We start from the raw sequence: 18,011 nt of genomic DNA on the forward strand, positions 1-18,011 counted from the left end.
TTAAATAAGTAGCCCTTTATTTGTAGCAGCAATCCTTCTGTGTATCATTTCTTCAAACTAACGTCCCCGTAACATAAAATATGACACTTTTTAATACACTGCTAGTGATTGTCATAGATGAATTTTAAAGTGCAAATATCCACATAAAACAGAGTACTGTACAGGCAAAGGACAAAAGAATGCAAATGCCCAAAAAAGGTTTCAAATCTAAATGTTTTGATTGAAAAAGGTAAAGAAGTTGTAATGCTGCAGGCCCAGTATGAGTCTGATCTCGGCCAAGCTGGGAATGCAAAGTACACAAACATCATTAGAATAATATAGTAACGTAACCCTTTTGTCTGATAAATACTTTTGGACACATCATGTATTGGCAAGGCCTGCATACTATTTTAACAGAGGCATGTATTGCACACCAAGTCATCTCAAACCTCATACACTCCACAGCAACACACTAAGTCACGGAAAGTAACACGATCCGCTTGTCGGAAGGCAGTTCTCGGGCCGTAGTGTCAGTAAAAGGCTGGGATGGTGTGTTCTATCACGCAGCGCCGGCAGTGTCGTCGGACCACCCTCAGAACCTCGGGAGGCACCTCGCACTCCTGCACGTTGAGCAGCTGCAGGTCAGGGCAGCCCGTGGCCAGTGCCCTGAGCCCTCTCCCGCTCACGCTCTCACAACCCCTCAGGCTGAGTCTCCTAAGGCCCACGCAGCAGCGCGCCACCACCTCCAGCCCCGCGTCCGACACCAGCGGGCAGCGGCCCACGTCCAGCGAACGCAGCCTGGGGCAGCTGCGTGCCAGGTGAGCCACGCCCTGGTCCGTCAGGCCCTCGCAGCCGCGGGCGTTCAGGTAGCGCAGCCGAGGGCAGTATCGCGCCACGTAGCGCAGGCCCACGTCGGTGATGCGGCTACAGTGCGCCACGCTCAGGTAGCGCAGGCGGCCCTCCATCCGCGCCACCTCGCGCAGGCCGAAGTCGCCGATCAGGCGGCAGTCGCTGAGGCTCAGCTCCCGGAGAGACGAGCAGCGCAGTCCCAGCTGACGCACCGCCTCGTCCGTCAGGCGCACGCAGCGCCGCAGGTACAGGTGCGTCAGGCGCGGGCAGTGTGCCGCGATGGCGCGCACGCCTTCGTCCTCCAGCGACGCGCAGTCCGTCATGTCCAGGTAGCGCAGGCTGATCTGCTGGCCCAGGAGCGGAGACAGCTGCGTGGGGGGCTCCTCGCTCAGGCTGATGCAGGTCACTTTAGGGCAGCCTGGATGACGGGAAGGAAAAAGTCGGGCATGAACTGGGATCCGGACATCTTCAAAAGTGGTGTGCTTATATATTTTTTGGAAAGTAGTCCCTCACTCACTTTCCCTTTGGGAGTTTGTTACCTTGGGATGCAGTTCCAAGAAAGACTGCATTGTAATTTCACACAAAAATAATCTTTTTACAAATAATATTTTTTGTTGTACCTAATGGCCTAGCGTCTGTCTCAATGTTCTACTCACGGTCTCACACAAGCTATTTGCAAAGCACTTGAACCTGTTATAGTGCTATTAACCAGACACTGACTAGCCTAAGGTAACTAGCTGTGAGCCCATCTGTTCCCTGTAGTTTCCAGTTTGTCAATAACAAGATGATGCCAAGCATACTGTTTTATTTTTAGGACCAGAGGAAAGTAATTAATTAAATGTGAGAATTAGCCAGCAAACACTTCCATTACAACACTGCTGTTTTAATGAGAACAACTTCCACATGTTATGGTGGAGTACAGGCCCCCAGTCCTCATCTCAAATAGCCTACATGTCCTTGAGCTGGCAGAGGGATGTAAGCATAATGTTTCACATTAAGCTCTGTGTCTCTGTTTAGTCTCATTTTACACACGGATGATAAATAATGTGGGTGCTTATATAAAGCACTGCACACTGTTTAGAGCTCCTACTATATGCTAAGACAGTGTTAAGTGATTTTTGCAATTCCCAAAGTTATTCTATGAATTGTTCAGAGGTACACAGGATTGTTCATGGTTTTAAACTTCAGTTTGTAAATTCCAGCATGTTTCCAGATTTAGCTTTTGTGCGGATTTTATCAGAAAGGTGAGATAATCAAGACAACAATTGCACACATAAGAATGTGTGTTACATCTCTTTAAAAACTTCAAAATCTTGGCAAATGGTATACTTCTGTCTCTGAACCCAAAGAAACTGAAAAAAAAAAATCCAAGAAAAATGACAAACACAGAAAAGTTGGGCAAGATTCCAGATCAAAGGGAATGTTAGTGTCAGCTCCCCATTCTATTTGAAGTGATCTTTTTTTCTCTCTCAGCATGTACAACCACAACAAACAGGGCTTATTTTATGACACAGGGCTGGCTTCCTTTCCTCATTGGTCCTCCATTAGCTGCTCCACCCCACCCCCAAAGATTTTTAAGAGTGTTAGTCCATTAATGAAAGCAGCAGACCACCCCTTCCTGTCTCATTGAGGTTGAGATTCTCTGTCCTGGGGGTGGAACTGTTGGACTGGCAGTAATTCCCAAATTCTTTAATGCTTTTCCCAGCCTTCCCAAAAAAGCATCACTGCTATGAGTTACTCTCCCAGCAAATGGCAGCATGATGAATGATGCCAGCTTTTCTACAATATGAAATACAAATTGTAGTCAAGAGTATACCCCATTAATAGTATATCCCATGTGCTGACTTGGATATGGTTATATAAGATAATAGTGTGTCTCTTGAATGTGGTATCATTAAGATACCACAGTGCTTCACAATGCATGGAAGGACATGGATATATTAATTAAAGCCATTCTGCTCTGCTTACCTGAAACATCCAGGTGCTCCAGGTTAGGACAGCTCGACACCACATCGAACACAGCTTCGTTGGACACGTTGTAGCAGCCTGCTACCTCCAGGTGGCGCAGCTCTGGGCAGGACTGAGCCACCACCCGCAGCCCACGGTCGGAGAGCCTCCGGCAGCCACTTGCCACCACCACTTCCAGGGTAAGGCATACGTTGGGGGTGTCCTGACACAGGCGGTGGGTGAGGACCCGCAGGGCTCGGTCAGCGTGGAGCAGCTCTCCCGTCAGCCGGATGGTCCTCCAGAGACGAGGGTCCCAGGCCAGGTTGTACCAGCGGCGGCAAACCCGAGCACAGCGGCACAGCTGTGGTGTGGAGAGGTGAGCAAAGACCTGCAGGAGGATGGGGTCCGGGAGGAAGTCGACCAAGGCTGGATGATGAGTCTTGGGCAGACGCTTGCACCCTTGTGTTGCTGGAGGGGTGTGGACCACAGCAGTGGTCTCCCCAGAAAGACTGGGAGATGGAGATGGAGAATCTTGGCCATTCGGGACGGTTTGAGAGGAGAGTGGGGAGGAGCCGTGGTTCAGGATAAGAGCAGGACTGGGGGTGCTAAGGGTTCGCATGCTAAGGTCTGAGTCTGGAGAGAAAGAAAGGTCAAGACATTTATTATTACTGCTTAAGCTTTGATCAAGACAAGATGCATTCTACTGTAACGTTAACCATTGCCTTTACAGTGAATGAGAACCTTGATTAACTGATTGCATTTAATAGTTTCAATCTGGTAGAAAAAGTTGTCATGCTGAAGATATCATCTGTTGACTAATGTCTTTAGCACAGATGACCTTAACTCGGCCCTATCCATCAAGTGATGTGCCTGGCTCTCCGCAAAGAGTTCCTTTGCAGTCTTTTTTAAATTTAAGTTGAAGTGTCACTGTTATCTGAAAAGTTTTAGAGGGACCCCATTTAAAGGGTAAACTGTAGTCTAGAGGCTGGTGTGGCTGGTGCTTCATTACTGGTTGCTATAAACAATGAAACATCTGCTGTGTGGATCTCATCATCATCATCACCATCACCACTGCTGGTGTGAGTGCCCTCCTCTTGCTTTCACAGAATGCCTTATCTGATTATGAGAGGCCATTTCGACTGGCTCTCTAGCCCAATATACTCTTCTGAGATGCTATCAGAGACCTGTGGGAGGCTCTCCCCTGTTCTCAAGGCCTCGCATCGCATAGCATCTGGGAATTCCGTAACATTTAACATGTACAAAGTCATCAAATTTATGTTACCCCTTGACTTCAGATAGGGATCTTTTGTCAAGACTCAAAAGGAAGACACTGCCATCTGTTTGTGTAGGATTTTAACTGTTAAGTCCTTCACTCAGTCAGGTACACTGAAATAGAAGAAAAGACCCTCTCACAATCCACTGATGTCTTCTCTTTAACCCTATATCACTGGGCTGTCAGGCCTCCTACACAAAAACGAGCACAAAAAACGTAGCAAAAGAAGCAAAAAGATGAACAATTCTCATTGATGCACAACAATTCCACAAACTCAAAGTACATAGCTTCACTTGGTGTGTTTGAGGAGATGATCTTGGTGAAGAAATGAGGGTTGATGTGTGACATGTCTCTTTTGTAGAGGGAATGTTTTCATTGGTCCATTAGGGTCGCTCAAATCCTTCTTACAGAACAAATTAGTCTAGAAGAATTAGGAGCACCCTCATCACCTATAACACTGAGTCTTATAGCCTGTCAAATCCGCCACCTGCCTGTTGTGTCCTTTTCAAAGAACTCTATAAGAGAAACATTCATACTGTTTTGTGTGTTGTTCTTCCCTGCAGATGAATTAGTGTCAGGAAAAAAAATGTTGAAATAATTGTTTATTTTCTAATTTATAAGTTCAATAATGTTTAATTTCTCACAAGACATTTTAACGTCTTACATCCGTTTGAAATGCTCTCATCACCACTATCACAGCCAAAGGTGAGGTCGTTGTGGGATTTTTGGCCACTGGCCAGCGAACATTTAAATTCAGTCTTTGCTCCCAGAGGTCTGCCTGCTCTATGTCCAGACAGAAACAATGACAGTCCAGACAGAGACAGTGGCTGTCTGTGTGGCTGCCATAAAGATTTATACATCAACACAGGCAGACAGCTCCTTTTCTTTAATATGTTATAGTATATAGTACATTGCAAACAAATCTCTTTGTCTGCCTTGTAGATCTCTGAGATTATAGTGTTTGTATATGTGTCTGTATGTGTGTATATGTACAGTATGTGTCTGTGCACAAGGGAGGAAAATATCACATTTGGGACATACTGCAGGGATATCTGACTCATATGAAGCAATTAGGCTTTTGACATAATGTTATTTAACTAAAATAATACACAAGTCATTTGAAATACAAAGATAGTAAGACAGGAATGTGTGTGTGTGTGTGTGTGTGTGTGTGTGATTTGTATTCCAGATGACCTGACGCCTGTCTGGTGGCCAGGTCATGATGACATACACAGATACTCCCTCCAGGGAGCAAGATGTCTTCACTAGGACAGTGGACATCTACATCAAAAACTCCCCACCATCTCTCAGATATACAGAAACAAATCAGGCATCCACTCAGTACTGTTTAGAGAACAGTAGGGGACAAATTACATCTGTTATATAACATTTCAGGTTTTATGTTGTATGTAATTAAGTAATGTTATCAAATCTTTACAGTTTTAAGATCTTGCTATGACCTGTCAAGAGCTTTAAAACTCAGCGATAACCAAAGCTATTTCTTTTAAGTAGTGAATGTAGCCTTGGATGGGTGTCCTGAGGTCCGGTTTTATGCCAGACATTCTGTATCTTCAGCTGGCTTTCCTGTGGCTGCAGAACACCTGGATGGACACCTGTTTGTCATCTGGAGTGAACTGGGAGTTGCAATACATTGATCAAAATAGTTTTTGTTGGTGTGAAACACACATTAAAGCAAATAGGTCTAATTGGTCTAATAAATTACCCCATACCCCACCTCCCGGATATCCACAGAAATCTGTGTTCTACATGTTATCCAGTTCTTTTAAATGGTGTGAAAATACCAAAAAACAAAAAAACTGCAGTCATCACATTCTTTCCTTTCAAAGAGATGGAAAGATTCATTTCATGCCTTCTGTACACTATGCCAGATTTAAATACTGCAAGCAGGTGGCAAATTTAGAGGGTAAGACATTAATTTATATTACAGATTTCAGAGTGGATTTCAGTCCACTGTGTTAACTAGCAGAGTGTGGTATTCATTTGGTGTGTTGTATTGTCATACCTCCATGTCCTGCACATCCTCCTGTGGGGAGTGTAAGGTCCTCCGTTTAGGGGTTAATAAAGTGGCCACCATGGTCTTGGACTAGGTACAACACTCACTTTTAGTCTGGAACCAGACCTGACATATATATGTATAGCTTCAAATGAAGCAGTCTGAAAGATTAAGCAGAAGAAGAAAGAGAAAGAAAGGAAAAAGATGTCTTTGGCTACTAGCACCAAAGTGCTGATCCCTTTATATATCCACAATATCGTTTCACTGTCCTAATCGTACACCAGTGACACATATACAGTGTTATTCATAGTTCTCTGTCCACTTCTATTCAAGAAAATTGGTAATGTGGTCATTTATTTAAATACCAAATGTTTTGCTAAGGACCGAGTCATTTTAATGTCCACAAATTGCTTCTAAAGTGAAAATTTGCTTGGTTTACACAATTTACTTTGATAGCACTGCTCACTGGTTTAGTAAACAAACTCTGACAGTAACAGTCAAAGTATTAAGGCACAAGCAGTGTTATAGAGGGAAGTTTTAATTGTCATACTCCCACTGTTTAAGTGTGGCACCATGAGGGTCTGAACTGTATACCCTAGCACACAAAACGACCACCACATGAACTTGCATCAGGACCCAATCAGTTTTAGTATGTAAGAAGAAGCCATGGGAGAGCCAGAGGATTGGAACTTGGGAGAGGAGAGGGTTTAGCGTGATCCTGGCTCCGTGCACCAGTCCCTCCAGAGCCCAATTCCTAGTAGTCCTGGGTGGTCTGGCTACGTAGCCATTCACAGCAGGGACGTAACATGGAGCGAATTCAACTCTGTGTGCTCTGAGCACTCTGTGTACACAGCTGGGACTGGTCCCTGGGGAAGGGGACTTGTGTGCCCCCTGGTAAACTGCATGGGGCAGGTCCTCGCCATCCATGGGAGTTCTGCTTAGTGAACCACATCACGTTGAACTTTCCTGCTTGCCATTATGGCACTATGCCACCTAATGATTACCATTATGTCTCACAAGCCCTGTGTTTAACCCAGCACTTCAAAATGGCTTACATCTTATTTCATGTCCAGTGTTTGCATGCATGAACAGTGTTTACACAATGCGAAGTCAGCTTAATTCTACTGAACAATGGAACATTAGTACCAAATAAATCTCAATAAACCCGCCAACAGGAAATACAACACATGGCACGCCACTTAAGTTATGGGTATTCACAATTATTTGTAACACTGCTACTAGAGAAGCATGAGTGCTCCAAGTTATTTAATGTTTGCTATCATACATGATTTGTGATCTGAACTACATCTCAAAAGAGGATACAAAGAAATTTAAGTTGGAATAGCTCAACTATTAAACAATAAATTGAAGTAACCTATGTATATTGCAGCATATCCAAAGAAAACCACTGTGCTCTATATTTGATGCTACTCCTTTTTACTAAACCTTCTTAGTACAAACCCCATTGTATTGAATTAAATACCAAAAACTACCCCACCAAGTCATAATCAAAAGAATGTGCTTGGTCCAGCTGCTAGTGGCTAAGAAGACACTACCAAAAGCTTCAATTAGTCAACGCGTGTGCCTGATGCAGGGTGTGTCCCACAAACATCAAATCAGAGGGCAAATAATTAGCCCACATTCCCTTTCCCTCCTCTACAACTAGTGTTCACAGCTGGCAGAAATAGCTGGATGACATTTGGTTTTCTGTTCTTGTTTTAGCTCTATTCTAAGAGCAAACACCTGGTTATCTTTTGTCAGTAGCACAGTGTATTTCTCAGTAACTAATTTCTGTTCGAGAAACAAAATAAGGCATCCCAGCAGCAAGGTAGTTCTCATCTCTCATTCCCTCATCAGTATTGTTCAGAGGTGGTGTACAGGATCAGCATGCTGTGCTTAGAACATGCCACACACAGTCACATTACAACCACAGGGGTTTCAGTCGTTTTATTATTGTGACTGAAACCAAACCCTGAAGAAGCACTTTTCCTTTCCCAACAACACAGTAGACCCAGAATGGACAATGTAATCATTTAACTGTACTGACTGGCTAGTTTGCTGGCATGATTATTCATTTATTTATCCCCAATAGAAAATCAACTCATAAACTAAACATAATAAAACAAATATATTTGGCACAGAAAAATTATTGGTTACCCAATAGACAAAATATGAAAGGAAAAGCAAAACACCATTAAATAAATAGTAAATAAAATATTTTGGAAAGGTTATAAGAAAGTGCAAAAAAAAAAAAAAAAAAAAAAAAATGGTACTTGTCCAGTTCTGATAGGAACACAGTACACGTACTGAATTATTCACAATTAATGTAAATCTGAATTGTTTCTAAATAGTTGTTTGATCCATATTCCTTAATCAGTCTACCGTTGGTGATCATATAATGAGACTTGTGTCTTTTTAGCACTCTGCCCTTCACATGAACCGCCAGTGCTTGCATATGGTGGAGGAATCCACTGGTTTGAGATATGTGAGAGAAACAGGTCAAACAGCTGGTCTTTGACTTGGACAGAACACAATAAAGAGGGGAAAATGCTTGCAAAAGAAAACCTTTTGCATTTCAAGTGGGTAACCACAGTACGGCATCTTGGCTCCCGCAGTTTGCCAGTGATGGACAAACCAGCGGTGATCAGCATTTGGACTCATGGACAGTGCTCCCTGTGGATTGATCCTTAGCTGAAGGCAACCATATTTTATATTTTGGGATCTAGTCTATAAAGTAGAAAATAATGGATCACACTCCATTAATGTGCCACTGAACAGGACATCAAATATGACAATGGTGGGAAAGTCTTTTGCAATGCCATTTGTGTGACACTAAAACATTCCAACACATCGAAAGGCTGATGTTTATTTCAGAAATGCCCAAAGAAATCTGAATTTGAAACTGCATTTGAGATGCACGTTTGATCCAGATGTATTTTTGCAATTAAAACTAAGTTCTCAAAATATATTTTTGGCTTTTGAAGTCCCTTTACCTTTAAAGAGATCTTCTGTTCTCCGTTCAGACGTGCTATTGGTTTGCTTTGTAAAAGGTCTTGACAGCATATGTCAATACATGTGGAAGGAAGGTGGAATAAGACAATAGAATGGCTAAAGAATAAATGTCAGTTCCAGTTATCACTGGAGCTGAAGATTAAGAAAAACATCCCTTGATTTTGGAAATGAAAGTCCTTTTTATATTGTTACAGAGCCAACTAGAGGTATAAAACCAGCTAAACCATTAATCAGGGACCCAGAGCGTAGCAGTGAGATGAACCATTCCTCTCAACAACTCTCATATGTTCTAAACGCAACAAACTGCACTCATGCCAATGAGCTTATGCAGAAGTGTTTGGCTAGACAGTCAAAACCATCATGTCCGTGCCAGCACTCTTGTGATGAGTTCCTTTCCATCGGGCCGTTCCATGTGCTCACTCCTGCCAAACGGTATCCATGAGCTTGAGGGAGTCTGAGAAACTTTCTGCCACTCATTGCTAAATCCTCACTGCCAAACGTAGTGCTGGATGTCACTTCTGTGCAATAATGCAGGTGTGAAAGGTGTGAAAGTGTCACTATGAGACAGACAAGAGGCAGCACGATGCAGTGATGAAAAAACTTTTCTGAAGAAACAGAACAGTGTTCTCTGGCACAGACTTAAAAGATTAAATCCATTGCTTTGTCAAAAACATTTGCAACCCATCCAAAGAGTGAAGCAGTGAAGATGTGGTATTAAATAAAACAAGGCCATATGAAAATACAACATCAAGGCTACAATTGAGTTCTTGGTAGACAATTGTTACTTGTAAAACAGAATGGAAATCACATGGGTAAACACGCCTGCCATTCCATTCAATGCTAAAGACTTGATGTGGGCTGTGCTCCAAAACAAGCCAGCAGAGCCTGTTTAGATAACCGGTAGCTGGGAGATCTAAATGGCACAGGAGCCTCCTAGCAACCCGGCTTTCACTACAGGAAGTTCAGAACATCACAAAGGCTCCAGTGCAGGACACTGGAGCTCGCATGCGTAGTTGGTGGAGCAGAGAGGTGTAAGAGCACTGCGTCCCAAATGAACACATCCACTCAGGGTTTGTGCACTGGCCCCTTTCTAGAGGACTCACCAGTGAAGACAACAGAGTGGTCTTCTTCTCCTTCACTGCATTTATCCTATTCTGCTAAGGCCTGGAATTTCCATCACACTCTAGTAAGACACCATTGTGATATTGTCGTCCCCCCCATAGTAGGATTCCAATAATTCTATAATTCACTCACTAATATTCCAGCTTTTAGATTTGTTGCTGCGGGAAAACAGAGTTGGTGTCCTCACTTACTGGCTTACCACATCAAGCAGTGATGTATAACTAGTGTATAAGGTAATGCTATAGCACATTAAGGACTGCTAAAGAGAAAAGATACAAAGCAGCAAATGGCCCAGAGCAGTTGCTCTGAATTTCCAGTGACAAACTTCATAACTTGTGCTTCAACTGTGCACATATGTGCAGTAGACTCACTGATACACACACACACACACACACACACACACACACACACACACACACACACACACACACACACACACACACACACACACACACACACACACAACATACATCTCACACATGTGGATGAAGAGATTAGGAGACCCCCTGCACTTAGTTATGATGAGAGGCAAACTGTGGTAAATCCCATAATGTGGTCTCTGGTTGTATAGGCACATCTGTGAAGTTGAGTGTAACAGTGAATGGGTGCTTCATATTTCTTAAACCCAAGATATCTAAGATGGATGAGGGTTTGCATATGTAGTTTATGTCATGCATATCTGTTTTTAGGCTTTGTTCTAATCCAAACATTATGTCGAAACACTCCCCAAAATGAGGTCTTCATGCAGTCAATTTAAAACACCAGGTTCTGCTGTCAAAAATCCTTGGATTTGACAAATCCCAAACTCCCAAATTTGCTTCAGAGGATCAGTCGAATGATAGTTTAAAAGGCATGCTCTGTTGTTCAGCCCAAAACAACCAGCTCCTGCTCCTGATGTAGTTCAGGCGGAGGCCAAAGGCTTACACAGTTCCTGAGGGTTCCAGCCTTTCCTTTGACGGCTATGCTATTTATCAGCATGCGTGGGTCACGCCAACAGGGTGTCCTCTCTGAGAAGGGCCCAAACACAACTCACTCTCATACCACTGTGTCAAAAGTGAGTGAAACAAACACGTTGAGACCATGATGTCATAAGGACAGCCAGGACCTATTTGGGTCAGGTGCATAGGAGCCAAACCCTCTCTTTCCTGCTGGGTTCTCATATTCCTCCTCTAAATAAAGCTTTTCTTGATCCTTGTCCAATAAGCCTGTGATCTAGAGATGCTGAATTAAACAGCTGAACCCAAAACAATCTGAAAATAAGGTTCATCTGTACTCCATATAAAAAGGAGGTAGGCTTTGTATGTAACAGATTAAGAAGGTGCTACAAGCAGTATGTCATGCTCTATGTCATCATGCAATATTTAGATATTCACACTCATGCACACACACACACACACACACACACACACACACACACAAAAGCCTAAGAGCAATAAAACCTGTTGAATCTGTGCCCGTTATGAACTTCAGTGAACATGGCTGTATGGTTTGAATTACAAACCAGAGCTGAACACATTAAATGTCTCGTACAAGGAATACACAAGAAACTAACTTAAAAAACTCACTGCATACAGAGAATTAAATGTGTTTTGCAGTTACATCATTCTAAACATGGATCCCATGTAGTCTACAGAATACATGCAGTTCTGAGTCTCGGAAGCTTCAACTCAGTTTGTGTCCACACTAAGTAATGAAGTCCTCCAGCTCCCATTACTTGCAAACAATGTTGTGCCTTTTGGCTTGCAGAAGGGAAAGCCCACTCATCACCTTATCTCGTTCCCCTGGTTCTGATCCGCTCCTAGCGCTGTTCCCCATGTTTCAGCGCTCCAGTGTTCTTGCAGAAAGAAGCAGACTCGGGGAGGAAGGTGAATGTTCAGTTAGAGATAAGGAGGCCCTGTTGAGGGAAGACGGCTTGAAGCCATTATGGAAAAAGACGAATGGCTCCTTTTAAGTTTTGTAAAATATTGGAAGCGATATTAGAAACCCTCTTACTTATTTTCTTTTATTTTCTTATGAGTACTACCAAAGATAACTGACTGAACAAAACAAAAGGCTTGTAATAAAATTAAAGACTGTTGTGAAAGCTTTGGGTACATATCACATTTCCTCCAAACAAATTTAACACACCAAACACACAGCAGCTAAATGTATGGACATATTATAGGATCAACACCTGTGAGATGATTGCATGCGGTAGTAACAGATATAGTCAATCTCCAATATGGTGAACACAGCCGTGAAGAGTTCAGAATAGCGTGAGGTTGCATGTAGGGTGCAGCCTACATTCCCACAGAAAGTGATTCACACATGGTTTGCCAACACATGCCTGCCGAAAATGCACCGAGAGATGATGAGACAGATACACTAGGTCATTCTTCATATCTACCGGTACATCTCATATGCACTCACATTGCTTAGAATGCCAACTTCTAATGAGGTCAAATATTGAGGTCATGTGTCTTAATATGATGAAAGTAAATCAAACAGATACATTTACAGTATTCTTCCATCTTTCTTCATGCTGTATTTACTTAGCTGAAGGTCTCTGGCCATTTATTCTGTTAATCAGGACATGTTGATTTATTAGAATAGTTTTGGCTTGGAAGTTCAATCTGCCATTATTTAGAGCTCTCGAATAGTAATTTGTGCTGTCACTTGGCCCCACTTAAAACTCCATTATTTTACAGACGGTCTCTGAGGCAATGTACAACAAACATCCACCCAGTGCTTCAGTTCCTGGCAAGGGAACGCTCCACACTGGCACTGTTCACGTTGTTTGTGTGAGAAAATAAATGGAAGAAAACATGGAAAGCATGGAGACTTGGTTGGTTTACAAGCAGTCAGAGGCTGGCAGGACACAACTGTTACCATGCTGAAGCTGAACAGGGGAGCCTGGAGCATTTAGATGGTGCTCATCTCCACCCGACCCAGTACAGATGGGGAGGTGGCGAGCGAAGAACTCCCTTTCTGTGCAAAGAGGAGGCATCATCTGATGTGATTAACGACGCCTGTTGGGGAAAAGACTAGGATATTTCCCAAGGAAAGGAAATATTAGTTATATGACACAAAATGTCATCCAAGAGAGGAAACTGCCTCACTACAGAGGAGGATGTCAAGATGAACTTCAGGAAGTTGATAGGAAGTGCAACTATTCATGAACTGTCAAGTGTTAGGCGCATCATATTAGACCATCAATACTGACACGAAAGCTGGAAAAAAAGAGTTATTAGATTATCCTCCACAAAAATAACAGACAAGCAGGAAGAACTACCTCTTTGAACTACCTCTGTTTCCTGATCGGTTGAAAAACAGCTGGCCTGTGCTAAATGTTTTAGTTGTTGATACCAGAGCAGTCCCAGAAAAATATCTATTAAGTCAGTGTTCTTATGGAAATCACTTACAATGGCTTAACATGATAACTAAAATCAGGATGCATGTACAATTAACCATTCTTAATATTACATTTATTAGAAATAAAATACAAAACTCCTAAATCCTCTAAATAAATGGCTGCATTAATCTCACATTATTATGTGCATAAACATAATAATGCCTATAAAATATACTTATCTGTACGTCACCATAGTTTGTGTCAGTCAACTCCAGCAGTCCGCTGACGTGCTCCTTTCTAAACTCATGTGAAATCGTCCACTTCTGCTCCGCTATTCAGCTGTCAGTGCGGGAAACACTGGGGGCTGATCTACTGAGCGAGGAAGGAGCACTCCACCAGGGCTTGAATACAGCACCCCTTACTGAGCACATCCCTATGGGCCACACATCTGATACATTCTCTTACTTTGTTTTGCCTTACTCTCCATTGCAGTGTGATGGATTCATTATATGCAATAATATCATGTGGTGTCTATTTTTGTTGGGTTCCTGTACACCAGCCTGAGCTTGTTTCTATGTCCAAGCTCTCACGTGGAGGCAGAAGATGCTGAAATGCGGTTTCAGGAATATTTCATTTAAAGGTTCGGGAATTCACATGAACACATCTGGTTTACAAATGTGACAAGGGACCATCTGGACTTTTAGGAAAAAAAGAAAAAAAGAAAACTACAGCAACAATGTTTCTGTGTCACCTAATAACTCTCTTTACAACAGCCGTCAAATGGATCACTTAGAACTCCCTCAATTACAGAAGACCCTGTGGTGCTAGCAGCAGGGCTAATACTGACCCTAGTCCCAAAACAGTGGTCAAACGCTGAGGACTTCCTCGTTGTGCCCTCTGTGGTAAAACACTTATGACCATACCCCTCATCCACTAGTATGCCAAAGAAAACCAACTACACACAGTTATTCCCAAACTAGACTTGAACTTGTATTGTTTACACTGAACTGAATCCCAAGTGAGGAATGCCTAACACAGAGCTTGGAGATGGATCAACCGGTCGGTCTGACTACCTCTGGATAATCTCACTCATATTGAACAGCAAGACATAAGCCTAAGAACTGCTAAATTCATCTATTTTTTCAGAGAGAGAAGGAGGTTAAGATGTCATGGTGTATTTGTGTTGAAAGGAAGACATAAGGGAGGACTAAGTCTAGTCTACATAGTCAAATCATCCCGACTGAATAACAAATCTGGTGTTGAAAATGTTTATTTTTGTCTACAGGGTTTTCTCATTGAGCGCCACTCAAACACTTTTTAACATCAGGACAACAAAGAAATTGTTTATCCAGAGAGAAATCTTATTTTTTGCTTTTTTTTTTTTTTTTTTAACTTTTCATGCTGTTGGGGTGAGGCAGGGTGGTCCGCCTCTGCTCCGGACACCAGCTGAACAGAGGGATGTCATTGATTCCACACTGCACAGTCTGAGGTTGCAGGTGTTCACTCCAAAAATGCCTTAAACCCCTAGTATTCCATCCAGGAACCTCTGAATCATCCAAAACAGACCCAGAATGCGAAAGCTGAAGTTTTTTGGCTGAACTGTTCATCCAATGGGACCATCAACTCAACCATCATTTCACACCACTACTAGACTCCTACACTCACTGTAGTTTGTCACAGGCTAAATAAAGTTATAGACTAGGAAGCATGAATTGCTTGCATATAATACCATTCAGGCAGCATAGTGATTTGTATACAACAGGAGGGCAGCACTGGGTTTCTGGCTTGGCCTGTGGTTTGGCTATTTCTAGCATACTGTAATTACCTGGGCAGGGAGGTAGGTGACAAAGCCTGTCAAGACAACTGAGTATTTTCTGACAAGTGTTTTCAAGTGTTGCTGAAGTTTCTCATGAACACAAGTTGTTACCTGTTAAGATCCATAAGATGCATTTCTGTAAATGCATGATTAAAGCAGTTGTGTAGTACTCCAACAAATCAACCATTCATTTGGACAGGGTTTCACTTTGTTTGTCCAGAAGTGGTCAGCTCCTACATCAGACAATAAGTCAGACAATAATCTGTCTGTTTCTATTGAGACAATGTTGTTTTCCGTGCATAAGACACATTTACATTAACAAAAAAAATAGACTTCAATCCTGAGCTTATATATATATATATATATATATATATATATATATATATATATATATATATATATATATATATATATATATATATATATATATATATATATATATATGTGCATAAATTTGTGCAGCATGTCACAACACTAGTTCACCAACCTCTAACAGGCTCCTGCTAATATCTATGAAAGCCACTGACAGTAAAGTGTTACTGGGCAATAGGCATGTTATCTTGTGGTCAGATCCTTACCACATTAGTGGTTTAGATCATTCCATGTGTGTGTGTGTGTGTGTGTGTGTGTGTGTGTGTGTGTGTGTGTGTGTGTGTGTGTGTGTGTGCCTGCACATGCAGTCATCAGTAATAAAACATAAGATCTTGGAAATAGCTTAAGGTCTACAGACATAAGGAGGCCTTTGTCAAAGCAAATGAAAACAACCAATGACCTATGTCTGTCATGGTCAGATATAAATTGTTTTATATCTGTGTTTTATCATTTTTTCCCCCATTCCTTGTTTGATACAAGGGCCCTTTTGGAGTACCGAGACTACCCTACTAAGCAACCAGTAGCAAGGTCAGTAGACAGTAGATGTAACAGCCCTCTGGTCTAAAAGCTGTTTTTCTACAATGCCCCAGATTCATCTACAGTTGTGAGACCCCTAATCTCTAAGCTTCTTGCTGTCTTCCATAATCTAAGAATCTCATTTCAGTCCTTACTTCCTAACATAAATCATGTTTGCTTTTCCTCGACATCTTCCTCAAACCTAAACAGACCTGCAAAAGCAATCAGCATGGAGTACTCCACCCTTATTAATGTTACACAGCGCAGCATGAAATAGATGTGGACGGTAAACCTGTGGAGTCTTCACTGCACAAAGTCCCTAGACACAGAGTGCAGCTGCCGCTTGCCGCTTGCACACCGGCTTATGCAGAAAAAGCTTTGGGGCAAGAAAATGGCATTGGTGCAAAATATGGACCCAGCCTTATTGGCACCCTGCCTTATTGGCATCCAGCCTTGGAAGAGGGAGTGCTGTACAATAATGAGAACAGTACCTTCCTGGAAGGCTAGTGTTCACAGAGCAGCTCTTGGGGCCAACCACACATTGGCCCTATAAGCACACCGTTACATCCAGCTCCAACACAATCTCTCCAGTCACTATCAACAAGATGGCTTTAATAAAGGAACTACAAACTGATAATGGTTAAAAGAGGTGAAAAAAAAATCACCAAACTCCTTGGACATTTCCACAAGTTAGACAGGAGACAAAACAGGACGTTTCTCTGCAACCGAAGAGTTATTGAGCAGTCAGCCTGTAAAGGCCACAGATGCAGACACCCAGGGGACAACTCGACACTCAGAAGCAGAGCAGACCAAGGGATGCTCAAACTTTTCTCCCATGTGCATAGAGACCCTGTCATGTGACAGAACGCAAGCAAGGCATACTGAGGTTGTTGGTAGTCATGAGAATACATCAAAAAACAGCTTCCATGCACAGACATGACATTTTAAATTTAGCATGGCTTGAGTCTCAAAATATGCCTAAAAACCTTTAAAGGCATACATGGTTGGTCCAGGCTGAGTTAGTTACCTGTCCTCCATTAAAAATACAACAGGAGGATGCATGAACATGACTTCTAATTCATTTCCATTGGTTTTATTAGTTCATGTTTTTTTCTTGTTTGTTTGTTTGTTTTTGTTTTCCAGACCAAGACCAGATGGCTGCAAAGAGTTGATTTTCACATGAGTATGTGAGAGACAACATCACAGTCCTCTCTGTCAGATCCTCTTAGTGGTTACCTTCACCAGCCTTCTGACCATGGGCACCAGCCTCTCACACCAGTTACCAGTTCAGAATTATCTATGTTCTCTGCACAGTCTTGCCACTACTGCTGTGAGCAATGTTGGAAGCAGTGGTTTTGTGGTTTGTCAAATTTGTGCCTTTCTAGATTTAGATTCTTTGGATGGGTGTTGGAATTTATTGTTAATCTACCGTTAGTCTGCATCTTGATTTTTGTTGTTTGTGGATTACGGACTTGTTTTTTTATATCTGTCTGTATTTACCAAACCAACTAATCATCGGTGGTATACTGTAACACTTTTGATAGTTTTTTTATAGTTTGATAGTTTTATGAATGTTTTTAAAGGTTTAAAACTGTATCAGATTTATGAAGATACAGTCAAACTTAAGCATCTTACATGCAATCTTATTTTAAGGAATTAATGAGGAACACTGTCATTACTTTCCATGGGGTCCATAGGGTTTTACTGACATTAGAAATTTCACAAAAACCTCTGAAAAATCTTTTTAAGAGTCACAGATGAAACATTGCATAAAACATTC

At 42.1% G+C, this 18,011-nt stretch overlaps 1 protein-coding gene across 3 annotated transcripts in view; it reads right to left on the minus strand.

Moving 5' to 3' along the window:
* Positions 1 to 18,011, minus strand: part of LOC143474100 (F-box/LRR-repeat protein 7) — a 22,581-nt gene continuing 4,570 nt past the window's right edge. The window contains exons 3-5 of one of the 3 annotated variants that reach the window (XM_076971386.1): positions 5,248 to 5,341; positions 2,797 to 3,446; positions 1 to 1,246 (exon numbers count right to left, since the gene is read on the minus strand). In XM_076971386.1, coding sequence (XP_076827501.1) covers positions 510 to 1,246; positions 2,797 to 3,446; positions 5,248 to 5,341 — 1,481 coding nt within the window. In that variant the 3' untranslated portion in view covers positions 1 to 509. Of the gene's footprint in view, positions 1,247 to 2,796; positions 3,447 to 4,057; positions 5,154 to 5,247; positions 5,342 to 18,011 lie in introns of those variants that run through there. The other 2 variants (XM_076971385.1, XM_076971384.1) reach the window with 2 other exon arrangements.

This window comes from Brachyhypopomus gauderio, chromosome 13 (assembly GCF_052324685.1).
Source record: "Brachyhypopomus gauderio isolate BG-103 chromosome 13, BGAUD_0.2, whole genome shotgun sequence".
Taxonomy (NCBI): Eukaryota; Metazoa; Chordata; class Actinopteri; order Gymnotiformes; family Hypopomidae; genus Brachyhypopomus; species Brachyhypopomus gauderio.